This window comes from Physcomitrium patens, chromosome 6, assembly GCF_059467195.1.
Source record: "Physcomitrium patens ecotype Gransden chromosome 6, ASM5946719v1, whole genome shotgun sequence".
NCBI classification, from domain to species: Eukaryota; Viridiplantae; Streptophyta; class Bryopsida; order Funariales; family Funariaceae; genus Physcomitrium; species Physcomitrium patens.
In genome coordinates this window covers 14,488,031-14,515,286 of record NC_143415.1, presented here as the reverse complement: position 1 = coordinate 14,515,286, position 27,256 = coordinate 14,488,031, and the positions used below count along the sequence as shown (strand labels likewise).

Here is a 27,256-nt window from a genome sequence, read left to right as displayed (position 1 = left end):
GTTGGATTGGGCTGAAAATTTTTGAGTGTATAGAAGACTTACATTGATAATTGCATGAAAAATTTTACATCAAGTAGATAGTCAGATTAGAAGTTACAGCTTATTAAAGCTCACTAATTAGGATGGGGCTTATAAGAAAAATCTAAATTGCTTAAATATAAAAGTAATAAGGTTATTGGGATTTATGTATAATTAAGGCTACTAAGAAGAGTATTTTTTAGTACTTTTGAATTGAAATTCAGATTATATTCTTCTCATATGGGTGAAATCTATTAGGGTTTCTTGGATACTTGTGAAATACAACCTCATCTTTCACAGCTAGGTGCCTGGTGCATTCATAAGCAAGACAACTTGTAATACGACAATACACTCTTTTTAAATCTTTATAACTCCATGCAAAAGTATCTTTGTATTTTTTTAATAGTCTTATTAATTCTTTCTTAAAACCTTCATTATTTTATTTTTCTATTTTCAGTAAGTTTGATTGAGCTTTAGTTTCCGAATTTACTTCGTATATTTAGTCTTTTTCACTGATAGTCCAACTTATGATTGATTTTTCTTTAATTTCTACTAAAATTGGAATTCTATCTAATTACTTAGCTTCTATTTTCTATTTATAGAAATTATCAAGATATTTGATTAATTCCATCATTGATTCAATTGATTTATATGATTTTTTTTTTATTTTTTCTTTAGGTTTTGTATCATTCTGTGATATCCTTTCTACCATGTTACAATTACAACTAATATTTCTTTTAAATCAAATACTTCAATGCCAATTATAGAATATAAAAAAGATATAACTTGATAAATAATTTGTTTTTTTTTTTTTTTTAATCAGTTAATCCTTCTTTTCAATCATAACATTTCAAATACATATGATGTTTTGATGGTGAAAGTTTTGGATATTTTTGTTTTTTTTTTAGAAAAAATAATTGACATATTTTTAATATAGTTTTATTTAGATTGTGCTTGTTTAAACTATAGTTGACTTAGTAATGTAGAATAGCTTTGAGTTTCTTTTTTCATTTTAAAAACTATTACTATAATGTTATAAATAAATTTTCTTGATTTTTGTATATAAATCTTTGATAATATCCATTGGATTCATTTTTTATTGATTAGCCATTTTTATTATAAAAGGTGCTGGCTTGATTTTATTATAACCTAGTTTTTTATATAATTCACTTGTAATAATATTTACTCTTCAACTTCCATCCAATAATACATCTTATATAATTTGATGTTTAATTTTAACAATGATCATAGGCATTTTTATATCATAATAACATAAGCTTCTAATATGCTTGATTCAAAATTATTTTTTGAAAAAAATGCTTCTATTAACTTTTTTTGCAATATGAAGCTAATTCTAATATTTTTCTAATAGATATATTTATTTTTTTTTATAAAAATACATCACCAATTATTTTTCCTTCCTTTTCTACTAATATTCTTTCAATATTATTACTTGCTAATTTTTCTTTAACATCTTTAGGTGAATTTAATTCTAAAATTGGATTTTTCCTAAACTCCTTTTGTAATTATTGTACTACTTTCATTACATCTTTTTGTATTCTTCTTTTATTGGTCCATTCTTGAAATTCTTTTTCTTATATTTTATCTAAGTTTATAAATTCAAGTTAGTTCCTACTTTTGTCTTCCTCATCTTTGTCACTACTATTGCTTATTTCTTTATTTTCAATTTCTTTTTTTATCTCTTTGAATTCAAGTCATTATACAAACTTCTAAAATTATTACATTTGTTACTACAACCAATTGATCTTAAATTTGTGCCTCTCTAGTTTCTTTTCAGTATATAAGCCATAATGGACAATCTACTTTTAAATTTTTATTTTCATGATAATAATAATAATTAAGATTACCCTCTCTTGCTTGATTTATATAACCTCTTCTTTATAAATTTATATTTTTTTCTCTTTCATATCTTGGCTATAATCTATCTTCACAATAATTGGATCTATATCCTTCTCTAGAAGGACATCTTTCTTCCCTTCTATAAGTATTATTTTTCCTATAATATTATTGATTCAAGGATCCTTGAGCTCTATCTTGATTTATGAATAAATTTCTTCTTTTAAGTTCTCTTCTTCTCATATTATTTAATTGTGGTTGTATTTGATGAATTACTAAACTTCTATTTCTATATTATTAATTGTAAGTATAATCATTAGTTTAGTACATGTGTATATTATAATTTGTGTAAAATTTCATATAACACTCAAAAAGAAAATGCCCTTCATTATTGCATGTTCTACAAATAACACCTACTCTAAATTACTTTGATTCAATACTTAATTGAGACATTTTTTCTTTTAATTCTTTTAATTTTTTTTTAGTAGTTTTTTTTTTCTCCTATTTTCTTTTCCTTTCTTCTCCATCTGAATCTTTATTCAAATCTTTAGATTTTGTATCATAAAATCATTTTTTTTTATTCATATACTTAATTCAACTTTTTTTTGTTGATTATAGAGCTTCTTTCAATATATCTATTGGTAATAAAGCTATATATTTACCTACTTTTTTTTAATACATTTAAAACTATTTTTTTTTAAACAGATCATGGAATTGAGGGAAAAAATTATTAATTGCTTGTATTACTCTTTCAAAGAATTCTTCCACAACTTTATCATTTTTTTGCTTGAAATGTGAAAGAATATTGATGACTTCTCTATCACTCTTTTTTTCTTAGAAACAAATAATAAATGCCTCTCTAAGATTCCTCCATAAAATAAAATATCCTATAAGATAACAAGCATACTATTCAAGTGCCATTTTTTTTAGTGTTACTGAAAAAAGAGCTAATTTGTCCTCATCTAATGTTTTTTTATTAGCTTGAAAAATATTATTAAATTTCTTAATGTAAATTTCTAGATTTCTTTTATCCTTAAACTTAAGCAATCTTAATTTAGTATGTCTAATAGTTAATACCATATTGATATTTTTTATTATAATGATTTAAGTAAATTAGAGTATTATATTAAAAAAAATAATACTATACTTAAATTTAATTCTCTTGTAAATTCTTTCATAATTGAAGAACTTCTATCTTTGTCTTTTGTATTATCTTCACTATAAGAAGCTATATCTTCTATTAAGTTTTTTAACTTAAATTTTCGAAAAGAATTTTTTCTTCTATTGTAATGTTCTTTTTTTTCAACATTTTGACTATCAATTCTTTCTTTCTTTTTTCTTAAATATTCTATAAATATTTTGCTATTCAACACCTTGCTCCTTTGGAATTTTTAGACTTCTTAAGAATTTAGTTTCTTGGATCATTATTTAATATAATGTCTAACTTACAGATATATATATATATATATATATATATATATATATATATATATATATATAATTTTTTATTTATTTCTTAATTTCCAACATTTTTTTTCATACAACATTTCTTGATATAGAGTACTAAAGCAATGTATATCTTATTTTTATTTTTTATTAATATTAGATATTATTTCTTCTTTTTTTATTCTATTTTTTTAATATTTCTAATTTAATGTATAATATAGAATTTTTTCATATCATTTTTATTCATGGTTTTTAATACTCACAATAAAGTTGATAAGTTCTATTCAAAAACATTGCTTGTCTTTAATAAATCACCTTTATAAATTTTGTAAATTTTATGAATTTAATTACCAAGGATAACAATATATCCTCAGTATAGTTGCCAAATGAACATCTAGATTTTCATACCTCAAGAATCTCAAGTATCCCTTCTATATCTTCACATAAGAATTATCCTTGTACTTGTCTTTCATGACTCTTAGTTTTCTCAAAGTTGTTGATAATTTATCTTAGAAACTATCTTCAATTTTTTTGTCAATTTCATATTGTCTTCATACACCTATATCTTCATCAATTTTATCTTTTCTTTGTATACTTTGATCTAATCTTCACACATCTATATTTTCCTTACTTCCTTCTTGTCTTTATCTTCTCCAACCTAATCTTCAAAAAATTATAATTTTATTTCTTTTGACAACTCTTCACATTCAATACTAAACCAAAAGTATATGAAATGACATGCAAGCATGTTAATTGTAATTTCTTTATTATGTTTTTTTTAATAATAATAACATATCTTTGAAACTATTTATAGTTTTTTTATAGTAAATTTCTTCTAATATTAATTAAATATAATAAAATTAATTTATTTCTAACTACCATAACTATCAAAGGTGGTTTTAATTATCTTATCTTATAAACACATGAGTGGCTATCTTCTTTTCTTTTTCATACTCTTTTATCTTTTCTAACCTTATTTATACTTGTTTCTATAAGTTGTTTTTTATACCAAATTTTAATTTTTTTTTTCTTCTTTTATATTATTCTATTTTTTCTATTTTTTTAATATATCTTTTTTTATTAATTATAATTTCTAAGGTTAACATCATAGATGATCATTTGTTATCTTTTGGAGATGTTATTCATAAAATCTTTACTATAGAAGTAGCAACTAGTAACCATAATAGCTTTTTGATATTTAATATAATTAGATATTTTTTTAATTTAATCATTTTAAGTTTATTATGGCTAAAAAATATAATCTTCAAATAGATTGGATTAATTTTAGTCTTAATTTTTTTCAAAGTGAAATTAAGAGTTTTATCAATCAAATAAAAAATCAAAAGTTTAATATAACTAAATCCTTATTTGTACGCATAAGAATTTTTACATGGTACAAAAAAAAGATTACCTTGTATTATTTATGCTATACTTATTTTTAATGGTAGAAAGACTTCAAGTGGCATTTTAAGCCAATATTAAGATTATCAAGATATCTTTGAAAATAAAAATGTAGATGCTCTTCATGAACATTGTCCTTATAATTGATCAATTGAACTTCAAAAAGAAGTCCAACCATTATTTGGACCAATCTATAATTTATTGCAAATTGAATTAGCTAAATTCAAAAAATATACTAAAAAAAATTTGGCCAAGAATTTCATACGCTATTCAAAATTTCCAATAGAATCACTAATCTTATTTGTAAAGAAATAAATAGATTATTAGAGATGTGTGTCGATTATCAAGGATTCAACAAGATTACCATTTTAAGAATAGGTACACTCTACTCTTGATATCAAGACTTCTTAATCAATTAAATCAAGAAAAAATCTATACCAAAATAGATCTACAAAGAGCATATAATCTAATATACATTAAAAATAAAGATGAATGGAAGACTATGTTTCAAACTAGGTATGGACATTTTGAATACAATGTCATATCTTTTGAATTTACAAATATGCCAAAAACTTTTCAACATCTAATGAATGATGTCTTTTGAGAGTTTTTGAATGATTTTATTGTTTGTTATTTAAAGATTAGTGTTACTTAGACAATATTTTAATCTACTCTAAGACTACAAAAGAATATGAATTTTTTGTAATTGTGGATTTGTTTTAAGAATGGTATTATTATTTAGAAGGCACTTCAGGCCCAATCACCATTTATATACATCACAAGAACCTTAAATATTTTATATCAACACATATTTTGAATCATTGCCAAATTTTTTGAAGCATATTCTTGTCTAGATTTGACTTCAAGTTCACAACAAAGTTTGTTAGATGTTCTTTCTAGACAATCTCACCTTGTACCAAAAAAAGTATATATAAGTTTTGATCAACAACAGACTATTTTCTTAGAGCAATTTCATCTACATGTAATAAAAATAATATTAATTATTGATTCATTTTTTTAGTAAGTTTGATTAAATATATCTTTTAATTTTTTGTTCATAATATTAAAATAAAAATAAAAATAAAAATAAAAATCATGATGCTTTTAAGTTTAAATTCAATAATAATATATTTTATTTTGAATGATGATTATATATTTCAAAATATGAAGCACAATTACATATTCTTCAAACTCATTATAACTTCTCAATAACAAGACTTTGGAGCTAGTATCCAAAGTTTTTATGAGTTCTTTTCAAGATTCTAAAAGTAGATATAAAACTAATTTCAACCTTCTATCCTCAAACTAATTGAAAAACACAACATATAAATTAAGTTTTGGAATAATATTTGAGGTATACTACCAATAGGATGATTTGACAACTTTTTTACCATTGGCAAAATTTGCTTATAATAACATGATACATTCTTCTTTGCAATAAACACCTTTTTTTGCTAATTATGATTATTCTCTATAACTTAGTGCTTTTAATTTTTTAAAAGTTGATCTTATGGTAGAAGATTTTGTGAATCATTTATCTAAGCTACATACAATAATGAAAGCACAATTAAAAGAAGCTTAAGAACAACAAAAGATCAATGCAGATACCTATTGCAAAAAACAACCTCAATTCTACATTGGCAATAAAGTATAGTTACATTATTATAACATCAATACTATTTGTTCTTGTAACAAGTTAGATTATTGTAGATTTAGACCATTTCTTATATATGAATAAATCAATTTAGTTGCTTATCAATTACATCTATTAAAGTCTATGAAGATCCATCTCATATTTCATGTGTCTCTTTTTGAGACATATTAAATAATGAATTTCTTGAAAATAATACAAATACCATAGCCTCTTATAAAACTAGATTATAATTAAGAATACAAAGTGAAAAAATTCTTATATTTGAGATGGCGCCAAGTTAAGTTGGAATATCTTATTCATTAGCGTAGATATGATATTAGTGAATGCACATGGAAACCAATTAAGAATCTTGCAAAAGAAAAAGAGAAGGTCAAAGCTTTTCATCAATGAGATCTATCTAAACCAAGATGACAAGTCAAGCAAATCTTTGCTATAAAAGAAACAAAATTTAGAAAATATTGCATTTGACTTTCTACCCTTGTTTGTAGTTTCTATATATTTGTAGCGCTAAGGAGATAGAGAATCAATAGCAAGCAAATTTAACTCAAAAACTATTGTTTGTTGACTTATCAAACAAGACATTTTGATTGTCACACCCTTCAAGACAATATAATATATACAAAGACCTTTAAAAACAACATATTTTTTTATTGAATAAATGATGAAATACAATGTGTTAAGTATCACGATCTTAAAAGAGACTCTCGATGTTTGGTGATTTTATTGGATGTAGAAGCAACTCTTGATGCTGTTACAAATGTTTTCTTTGAAAGAAGTTATGAATGCCTCAAAAATAATTAAATAATAAGATGGACCTTTTGCCTTAGAATGAAATATTATCAATGGTTGAGAAAACCTATTAACTACCTTTAAAAAGAATAAAAATCAAAATATGTGGCAAATACAATTTATCACATCTTGGACTTCATCAATATGTAATCATGACTCTTTGTGGAACTTGATCTTAGAAGGAGAAGTAATATCACAAATATATATATTTATGCCAATAATTATTTAGATACTAAGAATAGGTAGAAATAATTAAAAATAGATAAATTTAATAATATCTTGTAGAAAAGCTTTCTAAAAGCTTTATAGATGTGGTTTCATCTTTATATGTATCTAAAGATAATTGGTAGGTTGAACACTTGGCCAACAAATTAGCCACATGTCGTATGTGTTGGTAACTTATGGTAGAAGCTAACCATGTTGCACGCATATAAGAAACTTACTTTGCAAATTAAGATAGGTGTCTTACAAATTGGACATGTGTTTGAAGTCATATAAAACGTCGCTACAAAGCTCTTAGTTAGATAGTATATATAGAAGCAAGAATGAAGCCTTCTTCACTCTTATTAACTCCTTTCTTACTTCTAATTTAGTTTTCAAGGATCTCTAATTTTCTTATTTTTTAGCAATAGCCATTTTAATTTCTTTTGCATATACATATTTTTTTATTTTCATTTATCATTTTTCATTGAAAAAAGTTTCACTTATTTATTTTCTTCAATCAAGTTTTTGTCTTTGACAACAAGTGGCTGCAAAATACTAATTGAAGCTTTGCAGCTCTATATATTATAGATGTTTTTACAATTTTGCTTCAACTTAAATAGACTAGAGACTAAAGCAAATCAAATCCAATTATAAGCTTATAACAATAGCAATAGTATTATAAATACATGCGACTATTGAAGAAGCTTAATACAAAGGGTTAAAAAATAGAAGTACTAGAAATTGACAATGGATGAGATAAGATAGATAGTAAGAGAGAGAGATGGGAAGTGTGGCAAGAAAACTATTCTAAGGTATATTTCTTACTCCTTTGTAAACAAAAAATTAACATTTTTTTTATATAAGGCAAAAAATGAGAGGCAGCCATGATTGTAAGCATAATAAAGAATATGATAAGCATAATGAATGTGGTTGGTTTTCATTGGTTACAAATTCAGTAGTGGAGAAATGAATTTAGAGGTCATCTTTTATTTTGATTTTTCTTTATGATGGTTAGGATAGATGGTTTGATTTTGTAAAATCCTAAATTTAATTAATATTTGTATATATATATATATATATATATATCCATACATGAATAAATAAGTTTGTTTGATAAAATTGAAAGAAATAATGTGGTACAATACAAATAAACAAAGAACAAAAGGTGGATTTGTTTGAAGATTTCAAAAATACAATAACTTTTTCATTGATTATAGTGATGTCCTAGAAGATGCTCCCGAAGATTCATGCTCACAAAATTCTTCGAATGTACTCTATCCTAAAACTTGGACTTTTAGGGTTACACAAACCTCGACTACGCTTCCGACCTTGAAACGACAAGTTAAGCTTCTCCTAGCAGTCGGCAAAAATCTACGAGATTCTTCTGCGAGTAAGCCACGGATTTGAATTGTAGGCTGTGAAATCGATGGCTTGCGTGAGAATCGTCGGTGTCTACACTGGTAGGGTCGATAATGCGGTGGACGAATCCCCGTTCCTCACTTGGAGCCCATCGAAGCGGATGACAAGAAATCTCGTTGGATTTGGCACCGAGAAGGTGTTGGATCGCCACCGCGACGATGACCACGCAGCGAATTGCACATCGATAAGGGAATGTTTTGTTGCACCTGAGGCTCGTACCTGCACATCGGCATCGCTGGAATTCGACGCTGTCCTGCTGATTCCACCAGTGAGGAAATCATGAAACTGGTTGTGTCTATAATTGGCGAAGAGGTGTGATTTTGCTGCGAGAGGGATTATGGGCAACGGCAATGAGGAAAGAGTTGTGTGGTCGTCGCATTTAGAGTTTTTTTGAGCGGGCGAGAGCGAGATAGAGGAGAAAGAGGGAGAATTTGGCTTTCATGGATAAAATGGGTGTTCTCGTTAGAAGCCCATTGCCGACGGGGACGAGCATGACAGGATGGTCGACTTCGGGGGCGATGATGTGCTCAAATTTTCAAATGGATTTGAAGAGATTCGCAGGTTGCAGAGGTTTAGGGTTTGGCAATTCTAATTCTAGGTGCTTGGAGAGTAGACGGCAGAGAATTGGAAGCCCGGTGCCATGGGATACTTGTGCGATGATTCGGAGTCGTCTGGGGAGAAGCGCTGCTGCAGTATGTCGTGCTTCGTCGTCCGTTTCCTCTAGTGCCGCCTCGGAATCTGTAGGACCTGATGGAAGTGACGTTTTGGATCCCAATGAAGAACTTCGGAATAAACCAGTGTGGAGTTATTTTATCCCCATGAGAAGAACCTTTCCGCTTATCGAGCCCTTCATATATACTGAAGTGGGATTAATTCTGCAGGGATGGGTTTGTACTGCAATCGCTGTGGGCGCACTGTTTTTGACTGTTCCGCAAATTGGTAATCTATCCAACTTGTTATCGAAGGGTGATATGCAGCAGTTGGTTCCAAAGGCAGGGGTGGTACTGACCTTGGTAATGGTGAGGTCAATTGCTCAATTTTGGCAGCAAGCGTTTCTGTGGGAAGCAGCTTTGAAAATTACATACAAGCTGCGGGCGCACGTTTACGAAAGAGTGCTAGAGCGAGACTTGGATTACTTCGAAGGTGGAAAAAGCGGTGCTGCAACTGGAGATGTTGCCTTTCGGTTGACAGCTGAGGCAGAAGATGTCGGTGATACTGTTCATTCCCTGTTACATGTAAGAGAAATTATGTGTCTCGCCTTAACCTATCAACCTTCGTTTGGGAATAAGTGCATGCCCGAGAGTTTTAGAAAATCGAGAAGCTTTGGAGTCCTTTGATAAATTCAACACGCTATTAGCATTGAGTAACAAATATAGAGTGTTATGTTTGTTGTTTTTGGACCTATATTTAAGTGCTCGTTAATACTCTTGTGGAATTCCTTAAGTCTTCACTTTGCCTTCACTGCAGTTTTCAAAGCTTAATGTCGCCAATATCATCACTGCCGATGCAATTTATAGTTATTTGTCATGATTCTAGTCTGGTCTATTTTTCTTTTAACTGGATAGGAAAGCTAATATTTTATGTAAGGTAATCTTATCTTAACAATTGTTATTTATTGAATCCATGTTAAAGTAATTGTATTTTTTCAAGTTCGGATTTAAGTAGTTACTGGACTTTGAATGTGCAGATGTTGGTACCTAGTGCGCTTCAGTTGGGTGCCATGGGTTTTCGGATGGTTTCATTGAGTCCGCTCCTTTCTATCGCAACTATATCAGTAAGTTCTTACAAACTTTGTATCCATCTACAGTAGATTGTGCAGGATGCGGATCTTTTCCAAAAATGTTTAGTCGCATCCTTCTTCCATCACGCTCCTCCGAAGTGTCAAGTGCAGCTTCATTCTAATTTGATGAATATATAGAATTGAATACATAATATCGTTGACTTCACATTGCAAGCACAACTTTATTGCGTTAAGGTCGAAATGCTAGTTCTGGTGATTCCGTTGCATACTTTTGTTTGAAAAGCGCTTTTTATGTTCAATATTCTAACATTACTGATTTATGAGAAATAGAGCGAGCTAATCGTATGTATGTTGACTTGGATTTTTCAGGTGATCCCTTTGATGTTTGTTGTTATAGCTATGTTGGGGGAAAAGTTACGACTTCTCTCAAAAAATGCACAAACAAGTATCGCAGGCATTTCAGCATATTTAAATGAGGTATCTAAAGGAGTTCATTAATACTATAGGATTTAGCTAATGACACTAATGTATCTTTGTGTAGATAAACCCTCTTGCATTGTTGCTCTGCATGCATGGTCTGCATTGGGCCATCGGGTTGGTTTTTTATGGCACTAAAGTGATGAAATTTTGAGATCTGCATAGACTGCTTGTGAGTCTTTCCGTGCTCAGAGATCGTCGGTTACGGGGAAAACTGTATTTGTAAGGCTACCAGAAGGTTCTTTTTGGTATCATTTTGTGCCAGGTTTCCATGTATCTTCTTGTATACTTTGAATTTGAATTCATTGCGTGTTCTTCTATGTTTAGGTTTTACCTGCAATGTTCGTAGTGAAATCGCGTGCTGCCGAGGCCTTTGAAAGGAGAAAATTTGAGAATCTTGCAAAGTCGGACTGGCAAGCACACTTAGGAAAGAAGAGAATGAAGGCTTTTATACCCGAGATTATCACTGCTGTATATGCAGCTACTGCTATTGCCCTCTTCGGTGTGGGCACGTGGATTATATCTCAGGGGAAATTTGATGGCGCCGGCATGGTGGCATTCGTGACATCTTTGGTCCTTTTGATTGAACCAATCCAGGTTACCTACTGGAAATATCTGGATCTCCGTCCCATTAATATCAATTGGCTTCATGGACTTGATGTTTCCAGATTAGACTTCTCTTGTTTTCTCTGTCGTGAGTCTATGCTGTAGATCGTAAATAGGTACTAATTTAGTAACATGCAAAGAAAGCACTCTTGCGATTTACATTTCCTATACAATTCTCATGTGACAGTTCACTTCAATCATAACGGATTTGCTTGGTTTGTCTGGAATCAGGCTATGGGCAAAGCCTACAATGAGTTGAAGCAAGGAGAACCAGCAATTGAACGTCTATTTGACTTGACAAATTTCAAACCCAAGGTTTAAATGATATATCATCCTAGGAGTTGTTGCGGCCATCTTGTTTCTTATGTGTCACGTATCATTGACTTCACTAGGATGATTAGTTTCCGAATCTGTATTTTTGCGTGGAATGATTAATCTCTTTTCGAAATTTTGTACACATTCCTTGATCTTAAACGTGAGATTTTATATCCTACAGGTAGCTGGGGAAGGGCGAACAGCAATATTGGAGAAGGTCGCAGGGGAAATAGAGTTCTGTAATGTTGGATTCCGGTACAAGGATACTTCTAAGTGGGTGCTGAATGATTTCTCCTTGAAAGTTCGTGCGGGAGAGACAGTGGCACTTGTAGGACCCTCTGGAAGTGGGAAAAGTACGTTAGCCAAGCTTCTGCTTCGCCTGTACGATCCTGTTCAAGGTAATTGATTTGTGGACTGGGCTGTCTTATTCGTAGTGATGGTATCGTCTACGACGCTTGATGATATGATTGTGTTTCTGCAATGTGATCTGGAAGTGTGGACGAAGTAATGGTGTTTTATAATCTCGGATTCATCATGAAGAAGTGCTTGTTGGTTTGCCATATGTCCAGGTTCATTCGGAGTGATTTCACTTGTACTGTCCATGTTTGCGTTGATTTAGATTGTAAACGTCTATTTCACTTCGATTGCTGTAGAGCTCATGGTTCTGGATGTGCAGGAAGTATACGAATTGATGGACATGATATATGCGATTTAGACATATGTAGTTTAAGGAAGCACGTTGCGATCGTTCCTCAAGAAACGGTCGGTTTGCTTCTTTTTGTTCTGGGTTTCTTTTTTTTCTTTTTTTTCTTTTTCTTTTTTCGTTCGTCTATAAAGTTTTAGTTTTGATATTGATATTCTTTGTTTACATCATGAGAATTTAACTGACACAGTTTATGGATGACAGACATTATTTACTGGCACCGTGGCAGAGAATATTGCTTATGGTGATATCAGTGAAACGCTTGACATGGAAAGAATAGAGGAAGCTGGACGAATGGCTAATGCTGACGACTTCATAAAGAATCTTCCAAATGGTTATTACACACACTTGGGTGACCGTGCTACAACCCTCAGTGGGGGACAGCGCCAGAGGTATTCCCTCTTTATTGTTGCATTTGACTTGTGGACTTTTGTCTCGCTTCTATTTCCGTCTCATCTTCTTCTGTCTATTTTCAAAATATGCTCCTTTACTGGCTCTCTTTCTCTTACAAGGTTGGATAAAGGAAGGAGCCAGTTCTAACTAGAAGTGTTGGGCCATTCATAGTAACATAGATGGTTATTATCGGTCACTTCACAATCCACTGATAAAATAATCATCCCTAGCTTGCATTGTGATTAGGTTGGCTATTGCTAGAGCAGTTTACCAAGGGGCGTCTGTTCTGATACTCGATGAGTCGACATCTGCTCTTGATACTAAGTCAGAGAAGCTTGTGCGTGAAGCCTTGGAGGGCCTGATGGTCGACCACACTGTGAGTTTTCCTCCTTGATTACGTGATTTCATGGTAATGCAACTATAGATGGCCAATCATGTTGATTTTTGATGCTGACTCTTGGAACTCATCTTTGTTTTGTTTTTTTGTCGTACGCAAGGCAGACTGATCTAAAATGACAGCCCGAAAATCTGATGTATCTATCAGTCTGAAATGTTATTATCTACATAGATAGATTATCTGATGAGAAGGTTGTGATACCTTTTTTTGAAGAGCACATACGTATCGGCAATTTTACTGATGATGGGATTACAACTTGCTTGTAGGTGATTGTCATCGCTCATCGACTCGAAACAGTACGACGAGCTGATCGAATTTTCTTACTAGATTCTGGCACGTTGGTTGAAGAAGGAACGCACTCCACCCTAATTGCAAAAGGTGGACAGTATGCGTCTCTGTTTTCCATGCAGGACAGTAATAGTACACTGCAGAAGATACCTAGCCAGACGTTTTGAGATGAGAATGAACCGTTCTTACAATTCAATGTAGCATAGACATGATTTGTATTTTTAAAAAATTTAATGATAGACTTGTAAGTTGATTGCCTTCAATACTTCAGACACATTTTGGATGAGAAGAGAAAAATTATATTGGTACTCAATATCAATTCATGCTTGGAGCCCCATGATCTGTGCATTTCATATCTTTTTTTTGGGCTAATGCCATATGGACAAGACTAAGACACCATGGGAAGAAATGAGTGTAGTATTAAAAAAAAATTAAATCATCGTTTGCCCTAAAACATTTTTTTTTTTATTTTTTTTGATCTAGTTAATCCTATGCATTGCTTAAATATCCAATATAATTATTCATTGAGTAATTAAATTCATGTTATAAATGTATTAAATTATTTTGTGTGCGAGCAACCTTATTGTCTAAATTGATAGAAATAATACTAATCATAATAACTATCACAAATAAAAATAATAATAATAATAATTACTGCAATAATAAGTTAATTTTGACTACTCTAGAATTTATTTATTTATTTTCAATTAGATCTATATAGTTTAGGATATTGCTAATGTCACCACAATTTTTGCTAATGCCATTACAAGTTGCCCTAAACTTGCATTACACACCACAATATACTTTATGGAACACTAAAAACACATTCATAAAAAATGTGCACTTTATCTACTGTGGTGCAGTAGCAATGTTCTATAAAGTTTATTGTAATATGCAACACAAGTTTAGGATAGCTTGTGATGGCACTAGTAAAAACTATGATGACATGTGGTGAATGACAAGTTGTGGTAACATTAGAAAAAATTGTGTTAGCATGTGGTGATGGCAAGTTCTAGTGGCATTAGCAACATCCATAGTTTAGAACTACTTCTCAATTATTTATAATAGAAACTTTTTTTTTTTTAATATTTTACTTGATTATTATATTCTTTTCATTGCATTGTTTAGAAATATGTAATTATCTTTATTAATATTTCATACAAATAGTCTAATTCAATTAAATAATATTCTATTGTATTTTTTACAAAAAAAAATTAATACAAATACCTATCATGACATGTTCTAAATATTGTATTGATTTTTATAATAAATGTACTATATACACTATATCTCTCTCTATATATATATATTATTTTTTTCTTTGTCCACAATGTTTATATAATAAATTTTATAACTAAATATGTCATTTCAGATTTATTATTCTGTGATTGTAAACATTGAGGTATTTAAGTATTTTTTTTTATTACACTGTATTTGGCTAAAGATACATGTATTTATGCAAAATAAATCCAAAACATACATAAAAATCATATGAAAAGAAATATAAATTTTAATTATTATTATAAAATTATAAATTTAAACTTTTTTCTAACAAAAAAGTAATGACACTCCCTCAGAAATATTAATTCACTGATTTTATCAAATTTTTTATATATAAATATATTTTCATTTTTGCAAGACATAAATAGGATATTTTCCAAAGTAACAAAATCCTGAAAACAATCTTATCATTAGCAACAAACTTATGTAATATTTTTTAAAAATATCAATAACTTTATTCAATATTTTATCCAAATGTATTTTTAATATATATATATATATATATATATCGAGAGAGAGGAATGATAAAGCAACCCAAACTTTTACTAAAGTGACTCACTCTAAATCATCATTGCACCCTTGCAGTCTTCATCCTTGTTCCCAATTGTTCCCCATTCCCAACCATTGTTAAGGTCAAGGGCAAGGAATGGCTTGGAACGGAGGCAATGGTTGGGAACAAGGACATGGTTGAAAGAGTACAATGATGGTTTAAACATATGGATGGATTTATTAAAAAAAATTGGGTTGTTTTATCATTTTCCAATATATATGCATGCCTAACACAAAATTAAATGGTAAATTTTCTTTATATTTTGGCCAAAAAACCAACTTATTAGAAATCATACATTAAAATTATTTGTAAAATGATAACTAGAAAAGATTACATTGACCAATGTTACAACACAAACAAACAAACAAAATTACTGATATTTTGTATCTGTATTTTGAATTTCAAATTTCAAGTATTTAAAATTTAATTAGCCTTTTCTGCCTAAATAAAGTTTGGAGATGTATCATGACTCCATACCATGTCATCCTTATTTCAAAATAATTTTAATATATATACTGAGAAAATAGAGAGATAACAACAATAATAACTACAACTTCACCATGAAAAATTTGAAAGAAAATAGGATTGGAAACGTTTCTGGTGATTTTTCTTGAACATTGCATTTGTAATATTTTTAAATGAATTATTTTCAAAATAAATCAATATGTAAAAGAGATTTTCTAAAATATTTCAAGTCTGCCACTAAAATCACTTCAATTTTTCAACTATCTCCACATGAAGCCTTGAAACAAATTCTGAGCATTGTCAGTGTCCAACAGAATCACACTTAAAATATCCCATACATTAGTCTGGGACGGAATTATTGGACTTAGCACTTGATCTTTAGTAACAACTACAGTTGCTTTTGTTAATCTGTAGTGTATTATTATTAACCAAATTTATAAATTTATGAAATAAAAAAAGTATTTCAAAATAAACTATCAAACTTATGTTAAATTCTTATCTTTTAAAAGTGAGTGTGTGTGTGTGTATATATATATATATATATACACACATATATATTTGAAGATTGGCCATTTGATTGAGAGTTCAGAAAATTAAATTATATTAAATTAAACACGAGTTTTAATATGATTGCATATTCATTGCAAATCAGCAATTCGTTACAAAAATGTGAAAATTTCTGCAATGGTATACTCGTATTGTCACAAGAGTAAACAAGACCACAGCAAACACTAATAAAATTGACATCTCTGCAGAGGAGTCAAATCCCTTTCAACCTGTGACTACAAGAACTGACCACCCACTTGGTGTTGTACATGCAATCTAACAAGTTGTCTGAGCTGTGATTATGCAGTCTCTGTGCAATCATTTTGAAAGCAAAAATTTAATAAATAAAATATAGAAAAACGCATGCAAAAGGAGGAGGGAGGGGGGAGGATGACAGGTCTTCACTGCTTTTTTGCTTCACTATTCTGTGAACCCGACATCTCCAGCCACAAATTGGCTCCTCCAACAATGAAAAGGCTGCACTTCCATCCTCCCATTAATGTATTTCGTGTCATTTTAATGAACCACACACAATCTCACGTTATTGCTTTGATCCGTTGCTGTTCTGATATGCCAGAAAGTGTGAAAACTGAAAATGGAAGGTCACACTACAGCTCTAGCTGGAAAATATCAACGGGGAAAGGTGGGTCCTGTAGCCATGTGTAAAACGACAAAACATCGTTTCTAAAAATACCCCTGAAAACTCATTTCATGGCGATCGTTCCCAAATATTCTGAGGACAAAACAAGGAGATGTAAAAAGCATGCAGAATATGCATGAATCTTTGAATCTACTGAACTGATTGAGAAGTGAGAAAAATCAGCATGGAAGGGTCAAATCTGATATCTGCTGCAGGTAGTCCATAGAGAGGGTACACAACAGAGTCTAAAGATATTACAACTGGAAGTACCATAAGTTAAAGAAACCTCAATTGCCAATCATGTCAAAGCGAGGTACATCCCTTATTGTCCACAAAAGAGCGTGAAACAGAAACTGATACGTAAACTATATTAGATGCATACATTAGAAATGTTACAGTACAGTCTATCAGATGTGTAGAAGTATGAAGTACATATATGGTTGTTAAAGCTACTCAACTCAAAATTGCACATAACAATTTGAGAAAAAAACAAAGACCCCGACCCCACAGAATCGGCTCTTAGTAAAGATTTTACAGTGGCAGAAGGAATATATAAACCTCGAAGACATAATGCGCTAGATAATAGCAATGTTGTATTGAATGTGAAACAGTTACAAAGTGTGTGTCTACGGTACAACAGTGCAGAGCGGCACACGTAAGATACATATACCTCCGGCACAATGCCTATCACCAGAAAAAAATACATCCTTTTCCTCCACCACGGCCAGCAGAAAATTGGCATTTGATACAACCTGGCTATAGTTGCTCTCCCACACCTTGGGTGCCCTCTTATTACTCATACATACCCTCTACCCTTCAACTGAATGGGGATAGCGATCCTGCAACAGCTTCTCTGGAGTCGATTGACACACTCACTACTCTGAAACCAACTGCATGACTGCGGTAGCCAGCACCATAATTTTGTTTGCAGGGCTCTGTTGTACAAGACCAATAGCTGCTCCTCCTCACCCAAAATACAGTTCGCTAGACAGTAGAGCCCCTTCCAAAACTTTACCCTGCTACCATTGACCGCCGTACTTTTTGTACATCCGTCATAAAGATACTAAATGGTTGATAACTGCACGCATGATGCAATATCAAATATATATCTCCTGCGTGTGCATCAAAATCAGAGCTACTAATAAAGACAGATTATGGTTCGTACACAAAATAAACCTTGCTCAGTGTCTTTATTCCACTAAGCAGATTTACTCCTTAACAAGGCTCAAAGGGATTGAAGTGTACAGAAAGTAACCACTGAGCCTCCAAGCAATGCTGGCTGATCACTTTTTGATGTTAGTGCGTGATAATATCCGCTTGCCATAAGGACTGTTGCGAAGAGCTGGCAAATAAGGTCGTATGGCATCCACCAACCCAGCATGCAGAGGCCCCTGCAATCATTGAGTAGGAATACAGATTATGAGCCTGGGCTAGGTGTCGCATTGATTCATACAAAAACTGCATTATGGTAAATGATCATATTGGCTACCATTTCAAAACAAACCTAGAAGATACATCAGAAAGCACGAATAAATCAAGATGAGAACATTTTCCAGGATTGAACTAAAAGCTCCCATAAGAACACACCTTGCACACTGAAAGAGCGGACTGAATGACGTAATTGGCATACTGATCCTGAAGCAACTGGCCTAGACGAGAACTAGCTGTCAGCTCCCGCACCAGGCGACCACGATTCTCCTCCATACCCAATTTAAGACACTTCTCAACCACATTACTAGAAAATTTTTGCATAGCCAAAAAGGCATAGCTGCCTTCTAGCCTAACCATCACCTCTGAAGTTGCCCATCCTTGTTTCAGGTCAAGGATGTACTGAACAACATAGTTTCTGCAGCATCGAACAAAGATTGAGAACATCAGCTCTTGTAGTGGTACCATACTTTGTGACGTATCTCTGTAACTGAAAGTGACAATAAATCGCACAAAAAAACTACAGAGAACATCATATTCCATGTGGGTGAAATTAATTGTCAACTGAAAAAAACAAACAAAAACAAAAGTGACGAACAAACAAACCGTAAATTCAGCAGTATGTACTGCCATGAGATCTAAATTAGTGCTTTATTGAGCAACTCAACAGCTTAAGCTACTAACCCATATGGATCTTGTGATAAGGCCAGAGCATTTGCAGCAATAACTGCAACAAGTCGTTGTTTCTGAGGAGCAGAAGCAAAATCTACGCATCGCTGCATAACACAGCACCCATGACGGTGCGTAGCGATCTCCACGCAATGTGCAGCAGCCGCATCAAAGATGAACTGTTCAATAGAACACCCAATATAGATGAGTACTGGCCCTAAAACTGACGAAAGCAGAACGCGATCTTCGTCAACCAAGATCAATGAACCGAACACTAACTAACCCATGCACAAAAGTCCACAACACCACCACGGACCTGGCTATCTTCGTGACAGAGTTTTTGCAAGCATCTCTGCACCACGTGATTGCCGTTCAAATCCTTGATCAGCTCAACGACCCCTTCAGTCAGGGCCGTAATAACCATAGTCACCTGCTCAGGAGACTTCAATGTCTCGATGAGCTTCTGCACAGCTCGAGTCCTGAAAGAACAGCGAACAAACATGAGTCCAAATTTGAATTGCTATCCTCAAAAAGCTACTACCAGAACGTTTGTAAATGAACTTAGAATGACAAACATTATTTAGACCTACAATCCTAATTCTCAAAACTAACTACGTACACCAAAACCCTGAGCGACTTACCCGTGCATGTTCAAGGATATCTTGACCAGCTCTCCATCCATGGTCACAACTCGTAAGATTTCCATTCGCTGGGACTCGTCGCATACTTCTAGTAACTTCTGTACCAGGTAGTTTCCGAATGGATCTTTCATCAGCTCTGTAATGTGGCCAATTATCTCATGGAATATTTTCTGCACATCTTCATGCCCACCCTCATCGAACTTCTTCTGCAAAAACCTACAACCGTGCTGATCCTTTGCAATCAGATAGATACGGCCCTCAACCTCTTCGAGCTTAGTATACTTCGGTTGTTGCTGTTGCAAATGATGGGCCACCGATAGTCCAGAATCGAATTCTACGTTTTCCTGAATAGCCCGATGAGTCTGCGGGTCTGCTATATATGGTGAGGGCATGTGGGCTGTACCACCCATGACAATGTGACCATTGCTGTAACCATTCGCATGCCCATTAGTCAATACATCTCCTTTCCTACAAAACACAGTGGAAATAGATGCCGAAGAAGACCCTCCATTACTCGCACGCGGACTTCGCCTTTGAAGTATTTTCTCTGGATATGCAGGCAGTCGTTCATCCCGAGACACAGTCGTAGACTGCCCACTTCGAGCAGCCTCTTTCAGGGATGCAGGAACTGTATGACATACTCTATTACTACCTCCGGATGGGTCATGTAGAAATGGACAAATATCACCGCGGCTACAGTAACCCTGATTATAATACCTGCATGTGCTGGTGGCAGGAGTGGTACGAGAACTTGCTGTTGGCACCAACCCCTGGGTGGCCCAAAGACCCTCTAACATTTGCTGCTGACGCAACTTCTGTAAAGCAACTTGATTATGCATAGAGCTCATTGTGGGGGCAATACCCCCCCTACCATACGTAGTCTGCTGGGCTTGCAGACTAGCCAAAAGAATCTGATTCTGGCGATCAACTAACTGTTGTTGGTGCTGTTGGATCATCAGACGCTGCTGTTGCTTCCTCTTCTCATCTTCCATCTGCGCCTCCATTTGCGCTTGAGCTTGTGCATACCTAATAGCCGCCATTTGTGCCTGGAGACGCTGAGCCTCGTATATAGAGGAAAAATCCTTGTCGTACAAAATTTGCTGCTGGGATGAAGGTGAGTAGAAGTCCGTAACAGGTGCAGAGGCAGCTTGGACACGTGTTGCCGCATGTACAGCTTCTAAGACTTCTGATTGCTGCTGTTGCTGCTGTTGTTGTTGTTGTTGTTGCTGCTGCTGCTCGTAGGGAGATGCAACAGCAGATCCATAAGCCTCCCCACCTCTCGCAGCTGTATAACTATTCAACCCTGGTGAACCCTGCCTCAATAACTTCTCGACGGCTTGAGAGGAGACCTGCGAAAAATCTCCCATGCCATTGTACAGGCCGTTACCAAGTGCATCAATTGCAGACGAAGTTCTCGGAAACAGGTCCATTGGAGGGGGTGACCTAGAGGTAAATGTCTCCAACGAAGTTCCGGATCCTGCACCGTAACCCCCCGATCCTACACCAAAGGCATCCATCTTTCCATAAATACCATTGGACTCTACAGAACCTTGACCAGTTTTTGCCATGTTCCCTCCATTTAGCCCAGCATTCGCACCATGACTCAGGGACAAACTGTCTCCTGTGTCATCAGGAATTGATTGCAATCCCCTACTGATGTTACCATCGAAATTCAAGTTACCAAAGGCGGACGTCATCTTCGGTTCGCCAAACATCTGATTTGAAGGTGAATTAGGGAAGTGATGAGCCGCAGCAGAATGACGATTAGGGGAGGGTTCACGCTGTTGTTGAAACATCTGCTGCTGCTGTTGAACCTGCTTCTGCTGCGCCTCAAGCTGTCGATGCTTTCGATGTCTAGTGCGAGGGCTGTCAAGTTGAAGTCCAGCGAGACTGTAAGAGAGCTGACTGGCCTTCGGGGAAAGAACAGGAAGGTCGTTATACAAGGCTCGATTGTCCATTGGTGGGGGCAGTTTTTTAGCCCCAGAGTACGACTTGTAGAAATCTTCGTATTGTTCGTCACATCGAATGTCAATGAAGGGTTTCACGGGTAGCTCATCCGGCCGCAACCCAAAATTATGTGCATCAACATTATGCTCATACATACGCTGCAGCTCTTCCAAATGAGGTGGAGCAGAGGTAGCTCGGGGGACCTCATTCGGCGTATCTGGCGAAGTGGCTTGGGGAATTTCATGCAGCAGTTGCTCGAACTCCTCGTCGTCTTGCTCCATCCTTCCAAAGCTTCAAAGGCCCAATAATTTTCTAAAAGATTCTCAAAGCTGTTTGTACTCCCTTCCCGTACTTCTGATCATCATCGGATACAAGATCACCTCTCGTAACGCTCGCTTGGAACACCTGAACAGAGGACAGGTGGTGTAGGCTTGTCAATTTGGTCGTTTCTAACTGATGCAGGGTGCATTAGACTCCAAATTAAGGACTGTCCTGCAATGTTAAGCAATTGCAAACAGCCGACGCGACTGACAAATCCAGACGACGACGTCCCTATGCGAGTAGAATCAGGTTCTCCCCGGTGGAAATCCCTAACGCGGAGAGACCGATGCAACCAGCAGAAGTACCGCCGAATATAACAATTTCAACGCACACATTGTCTCGCTTCTACTACGTATTGCGTAAGTTCACTACAAAAAGCAGGGTACGCGATGCAATTTTCAGCTCAATCGACAAAATCGCCAAACCAGGAACTACCAGGAGCCAACCGAACACGGTGCTACTCTGCTCTATTACAGTCAGGCAACCCTCGTCATCGAATAGTCGTAGGAGAGCAACGATTTCAAACATAATTTCAAAAATACACTCTAAACAATGCGAAACCACCCAGAGCAGACCAGAGTCTCCATCAATCGCGATTGATAGAGGCGGCACTTCAATCTAGCACAACCATCGCGCCACTGCATACACAACCGCAAGAAAAACCACTCAAACCCCCACTGCATCACATATCATTTTCAGCAGATTCCCTTCCTCAGTCCTCTCACCGCCCACGATCGGCCACTCCAACCTCTCCGATCAATTAACAAAGCCAAAACCTAGCCAATACAACTCGCACCTCGATGAAACTCCGGGTGACCTCCACCGACCTCTTCCTCACCCCAAAAATCACCACCAGCCCAAAATTCCGAGCCCAACCACCACTGTCATCACCTCAAATCAAAAACAAAATAAGAAACCTCGCAAACCCACCATCAAAGGTGAAATAAAAAGTAATGGACAGCCTAAAACTCAACCTCCGCGTTAGACCTCTCAGCCGCACTCACCTCCCTACTACTCCCTACTCATCAAATCCGTCCCCGATCTCGCCACCCTCGAACACACCTCGAGTCGTGCACGAAACAGAGGCCATAGCACCGTCCACGGCTGAGCATCCCCAATGGGCCGAGCCCACACAACAACCAGCACAACAATCAAGGACCCCGAAATACAGCACACAAGAGTGGGAAAGACGACGCCCGCACCATCGATTAATTACGACCGAGACCGCGCCATCGCAAGGGAGTGGAGCCTCTTGTCTGTGAAGGCGCAGAAGAGCTTGGACATGGTGGCTAGGGAAGCGAGGAGGAGAAGGGAGGGAAAGCCAGGCGGCGGGTGGTGACGGGAGAGGCCAGGCACACAAAGGGGGAAAGCGGGGGCTGGGGGAGCGAACGCGGGGAGGCCTGGAGTGGCAACGGACGAGAAGTGTAATGCTGATGAAGAAGAAGAAGACGAAGACGAAGAAGAAGAGGCAGCAGATGCAGCAGCAGTCCTGTGCGGCACAGAAATTGGGCGGCACATCACGGCGCGGCACGGCGAGTTCTTCCCGTCTGTGCAAATGCAGCAGCGAACGGCGCCATTGCGGCTCTCACACCCTGCTCGTCTCGCTCACGTCACCAAAATTCATGCTTGGCTGGGCTGCTCCCAGCGGCGCCGCGCCTGGGCTCCCGGACGCCCGCGCCGTGATCAGCGCGGCACAGCGACTGCCACCAGGGTCGTGACGAGTAATAAAAGAGTTCAAAGGGTACGTGCTCGCCACGACGTTCCCCCCCCCCCCCCCCCCAATCCCTGCTTGCTTCATGCACTCGGGGATGGGAGTATTCAATTCTCTGGGGCGCCGAAATTGGTACGCAGGGAGGGAGGGAGGGAGCAAGCAGGGCAAGCAGGGGCCCGATCGATCGATCGCGGAGTGACGGAGGTGCCCCACCTGTCGCAGCCTCGCACGTGACTCGGGTTCTCCGCTTCATTCCCTCCTCATCCTTTCCTGTAGCTTCTGATTGATGGGCATTCTTTCAAAACAAGGCTACTACCATGGTCTCTGTGCGCCTTCTCGCTGCCTCGCCTGCCTGTTCGTCATTCTTCAATCAGAAGAGCTCGATCGCAGCAGCTAGACTTGGGAAGAATCCTGTATAATCTCACTGTTTGCTGCGAGGCTGGTACCACGGTACAATCCCTGACCCCTGTGGTGGCTCCCTGTAGCTGCTGCAACAGTCTCTCTGCATTGCACTGTTGCGCGTACATTAACTTCCGCGTTGTCTTCTTTCTTTTCTATTTTCCCACAATCGACAAAGAAATCGATCCGAGTCGACTACGCCGCATCGGTGCCTCCTTGGGGGAGGGGGATTTTTATTTCTGTTTGTTTATTTTTATTTTTTTGCTACAGCGAGAAGGCATCCGCAATGGGGGGCTGGAGGAGGGACCTGGGTTTTAGGGTTTGCGGAGAGAAGCACCCACCCACCCACCCATGAGCAGCGAGTGAGATGCGTTTCTTTCTGCTGCGGAAGAGAGTGTGATGATTGTGGCGCCTGACAATATCTGCCTTTTGGCCTCTTCCTCCTTTTCTCCGCTTCGGTCTCCGTGAAGACTCGTCCTCTCTCCCCCCCTCTCTCTCTCTCTCTCTCCCTTTCTGTTTTTTTCTTTCTGTCTGTTTGTCTGTCTTTCTCTCTTCCGTCCTCTTCTGCTCGTGTCACTGTGGTCGTAGCCCCTCTCGAGTCGTCTCTTCTCTTCTCTTCTCTTCTCTTCCATCCTCGCCTTCCCTTTTTGTGCGTAGGTCTGGGCGTAGGCTTTTTCCCCCCTCCCTCCCGCTCCCCCGTGCCCTGCTGCTGCTGCTGCTGCTGCTTTGTTGCATTGTCTGCTACGATTGCAGCATCAGGGCAGTAGCGCTGTCCTTCCTCATGGCCCTAATCACCCTCAAAAAGCCACTTCTCAGCAGTTAATGCAATGGCGTTGGCATGCACGTACTCCAACACCACCTTGTATCTCTTTGTATGTATGTATATGCCACCGCGCTGCTGACGACGTAGCCCCCACTCAGGTGAACCAAATATACTGCCCACTCCGTCTATCCATCTATATATATATATATATATATATATATTTCTTTCTACCTATCTTATGTCCGTTCGCTTCTTCTTATCACCATGCCAATATATATTCTTCACATCCCATAACTCTATCTAACAGTCACTTCAGTGATAGGGCTGAGACTTAGATTCAAAAACCTTTGTAATAAATGAACCTGTTGGCAGGTGACATTATACCAAGCCATGTATCCAATTTTACTGCGATGGTTCTGCAGAAAATGAATCCATGGGTGAAGGTCAAACTCAAAGTTTGTCACTACAAGCTTATTTTGATTCTGGGTTTTTTTTTTTTTTTTTTTTTTTTTATTTTTTTGCTAGAATGTATGAAGTATTTATTTTACTTGTGAGTCTCTTCTATGTGAAAAAACGAACTAAGCTGAACTAGAATTCAGACCAAACGTTGGAATTTTTGCGGGTATGAAGGTGTATTTTTATACGTGGTAGTTGTACGTGTAGGAATACTGGAAACCTGTCTGAACAGATCAGCAGAATAGAGTGAGGTTGGTGGGCCCGTGATTTCCAGATTCAGATTTTGTCCTCTTGGCTGATTCACCCATGTTTGAATTTATCAACATGTAGAGTATTTCAATTACTGTTTATAGATTTTTTAAAAGTGCTTGCTATAATTCCAATAGGGCTTAATATCATTCTTTAACGAGGTAGGGTAGATTTACAATTCACAGCTTCGTTTGTAACATGTTTCCAACAATTGTTTGCAAGGAACACCTTGATAATTTTATGAACGCTTTGTTTCATTCTTTTAATGAAAAATAAATTAAAAGTAAATAAGTAACACGAAATTCAAGGTTATGATATTCAAACAACAGAGGAGGTTAACCCTTTTATTCACATATAAATCGCAACAATAACAAACAATTGTATAGAGATGGTGATCAATTTACTTTTGAGTGATATGAACTAACTCAATGTAGGAAACCCTAATTTTACAAGCCACCAAATGCATGCTTACTATAGCAAGTGATTTTTAATTGTAAAACAACATACTTTCTCTCATTCTTTTTAGAAAAAATGCATGGAAGACAAGAGAACAGATAATAGAAAAAGAAAATAAGATAATTTATAAGCTAATGTCGGTCAAATTTGCATATTTAATAAATTGCAATATTTTATCATGACTGTAAAAAAAGAAATTAAAAATTAAAAATTAAAACGATCATTCCTTTAAATAGTCAAAGAAAGGAATAATGTGAGAGAGAGAAAAAAAAAAAAAAAGAAAAAAAAAGAGGTGGGTTTCAAAGTCAATTAGAGCTAAGCATCCTTTCCCTTTGACAATAGTGAGTTGCATTGTCAGAAAAGTGTGCTTTCTTCATAAATAAATAAATAAATATTTAAATATGCCTTGAGAACAATAAATAAATAAACAATTAAATAAATAAAATCAGGATGTATGGTTGCAACAATACCTTTTTTTCTGCCTTTTTTTTTTTTTTTTTTTTCTCTCTCTCCATTATTTATCTATAATATTATCAATAATATGGAGGTGGAGTAAATTGATGGCAACTTAATGGGTTCATAATAAAGAGTTTGAAGAAGCAAGAATGAAAGAAACAACTGCAAGGAAGGAAGTCACACAATGTGCATGTAGGAATGTAAACCACACACGATGCGATATGGACGTCAACCCCACTCATTTCATCCTCATGGTGACCCAAAAACAAAACAAAACAACAAAAAAAATTAAACAAAAAATAAAACATGGGTGAGGATGAAGATGATGATAAGAAGTGATGTCCTTCCCATTCCCCACAATGCAAAGGAATGGGATGGACCCATTGCCCCAATGTGGACAGATACAAAACCTCCCAAAAGGAGCCAAAACCCTAGTTGAACATGTCTCCTCTTATCTTTTCCCAAACCCTAACCCTAATCCTAAATTCAATGCTGATAATCCATGTTTGCCGTAGCATTCCTAATGGGCTGGACCTCCCAGGCCAGTTCCACCCCCTTCCCTCCACAGTT

At 35.6% G+C, this 27,256-nt stretch overlaps 3 protein-coding genes across 5 annotated transcripts; 2 read left to right on the top strand and 1 right to left on the bottom strand.

The window, feature by feature from the left end:
• Positions 1 to 8,725: 8,725 nt before the first annotated feature.
• On the top strand, positions 8,726 to 13,971 carry LOC112284062 (ABC transporter B family member 29, chloroplastic). Of its 2 annotated transcripts, none has more exons than XM_024523570.3 (10): positions 8,726 to 10,023; positions 10,476 to 10,562; positions 10,899 to 11,006; positions 11,334 to 11,603; positions 11,844 to 11,927; positions 12,109 to 12,325; positions 12,604 to 12,689; positions 12,835 to 13,022; positions 13,270 to 13,399; positions 13,687 to 13,971. In XM_024523570.3, the coding sequence occupies exons 1-10, from the start codon at positions 9,229 to 9,231 to the stop codon at positions 13,873 to 13,875; spliced, it is 2,154 nt and encodes a 717-aa protein (XP_024379338.1). In that variant the 5' UTR covers positions 8,726 to 9,228; the 3' UTR covers positions 13,876 to 13,971. The 2 variants fall into 2 exon arrangements, 1 of the variants encoding a protein (XP_024379338.1); XR_016503424.1 differs by having other exon boundaries at positions 8,839 to 10,023; positions 13,254 to 13,399.
• Positions 13,972 to 17,761: 3,790 nt separating this feature from the next.
• Positions 17,762 to 23,639, bottom strand: LOC112283823 (uncharacterized). Of its 2 annotated transcripts, XM_024523047.3 has the most exons (7): positions 23,399 to 23,639; positions 22,993 to 23,077; positions 19,929 to 22,280; positions 19,604 to 19,766; positions 19,303 to 19,466; positions 18,778 to 19,036; positions 17,762 to 18,581 (listed from the first exon to the last, which is right to left on the bottom strand). In XM_024523047.3, exons 3-7 carry the CDS (start codon positions 22,154 to 22,156, stop codon positions 18,474 to 18,476), a joined length of 2,922 nt encoding a protein of 973 aa, XP_024378815.1. In that variant the 5' UTR covers positions 22,157 to 22,280; positions 22,993 to 23,077; positions 23,399 to 23,639; the 3' UTR covers positions 17,762 to 18,473. The 2 variants fall into 2 exon arrangements, with proteins under 2 accessions (XP_024378815.1, XP_024378813.1); XM_024523045.3 differs by lacking the exon at positions 22,993 to 23,077.
• LOC112283824 (uncharacterized) lies at positions 23,314 to 26,648 on the top strand. The gene is made up of 3 exons (XM_090251575.1): positions 23,314 to 23,450; positions 23,544 to 24,357; positions 24,577 to 26,648. Exons 1-2 carry the CDS (start codon positions 23,314 to 23,316, stop codon positions 24,139 to 24,141), a joined length of 735 nt encoding a protein of 244 aa, XP_090107701.1. The 3' UTR covers positions 24,142 to 24,357; positions 24,577 to 26,648.
• The last annotated feature ends 608 nt before the right edge of the window (positions 26,649 to 27,256 follow it).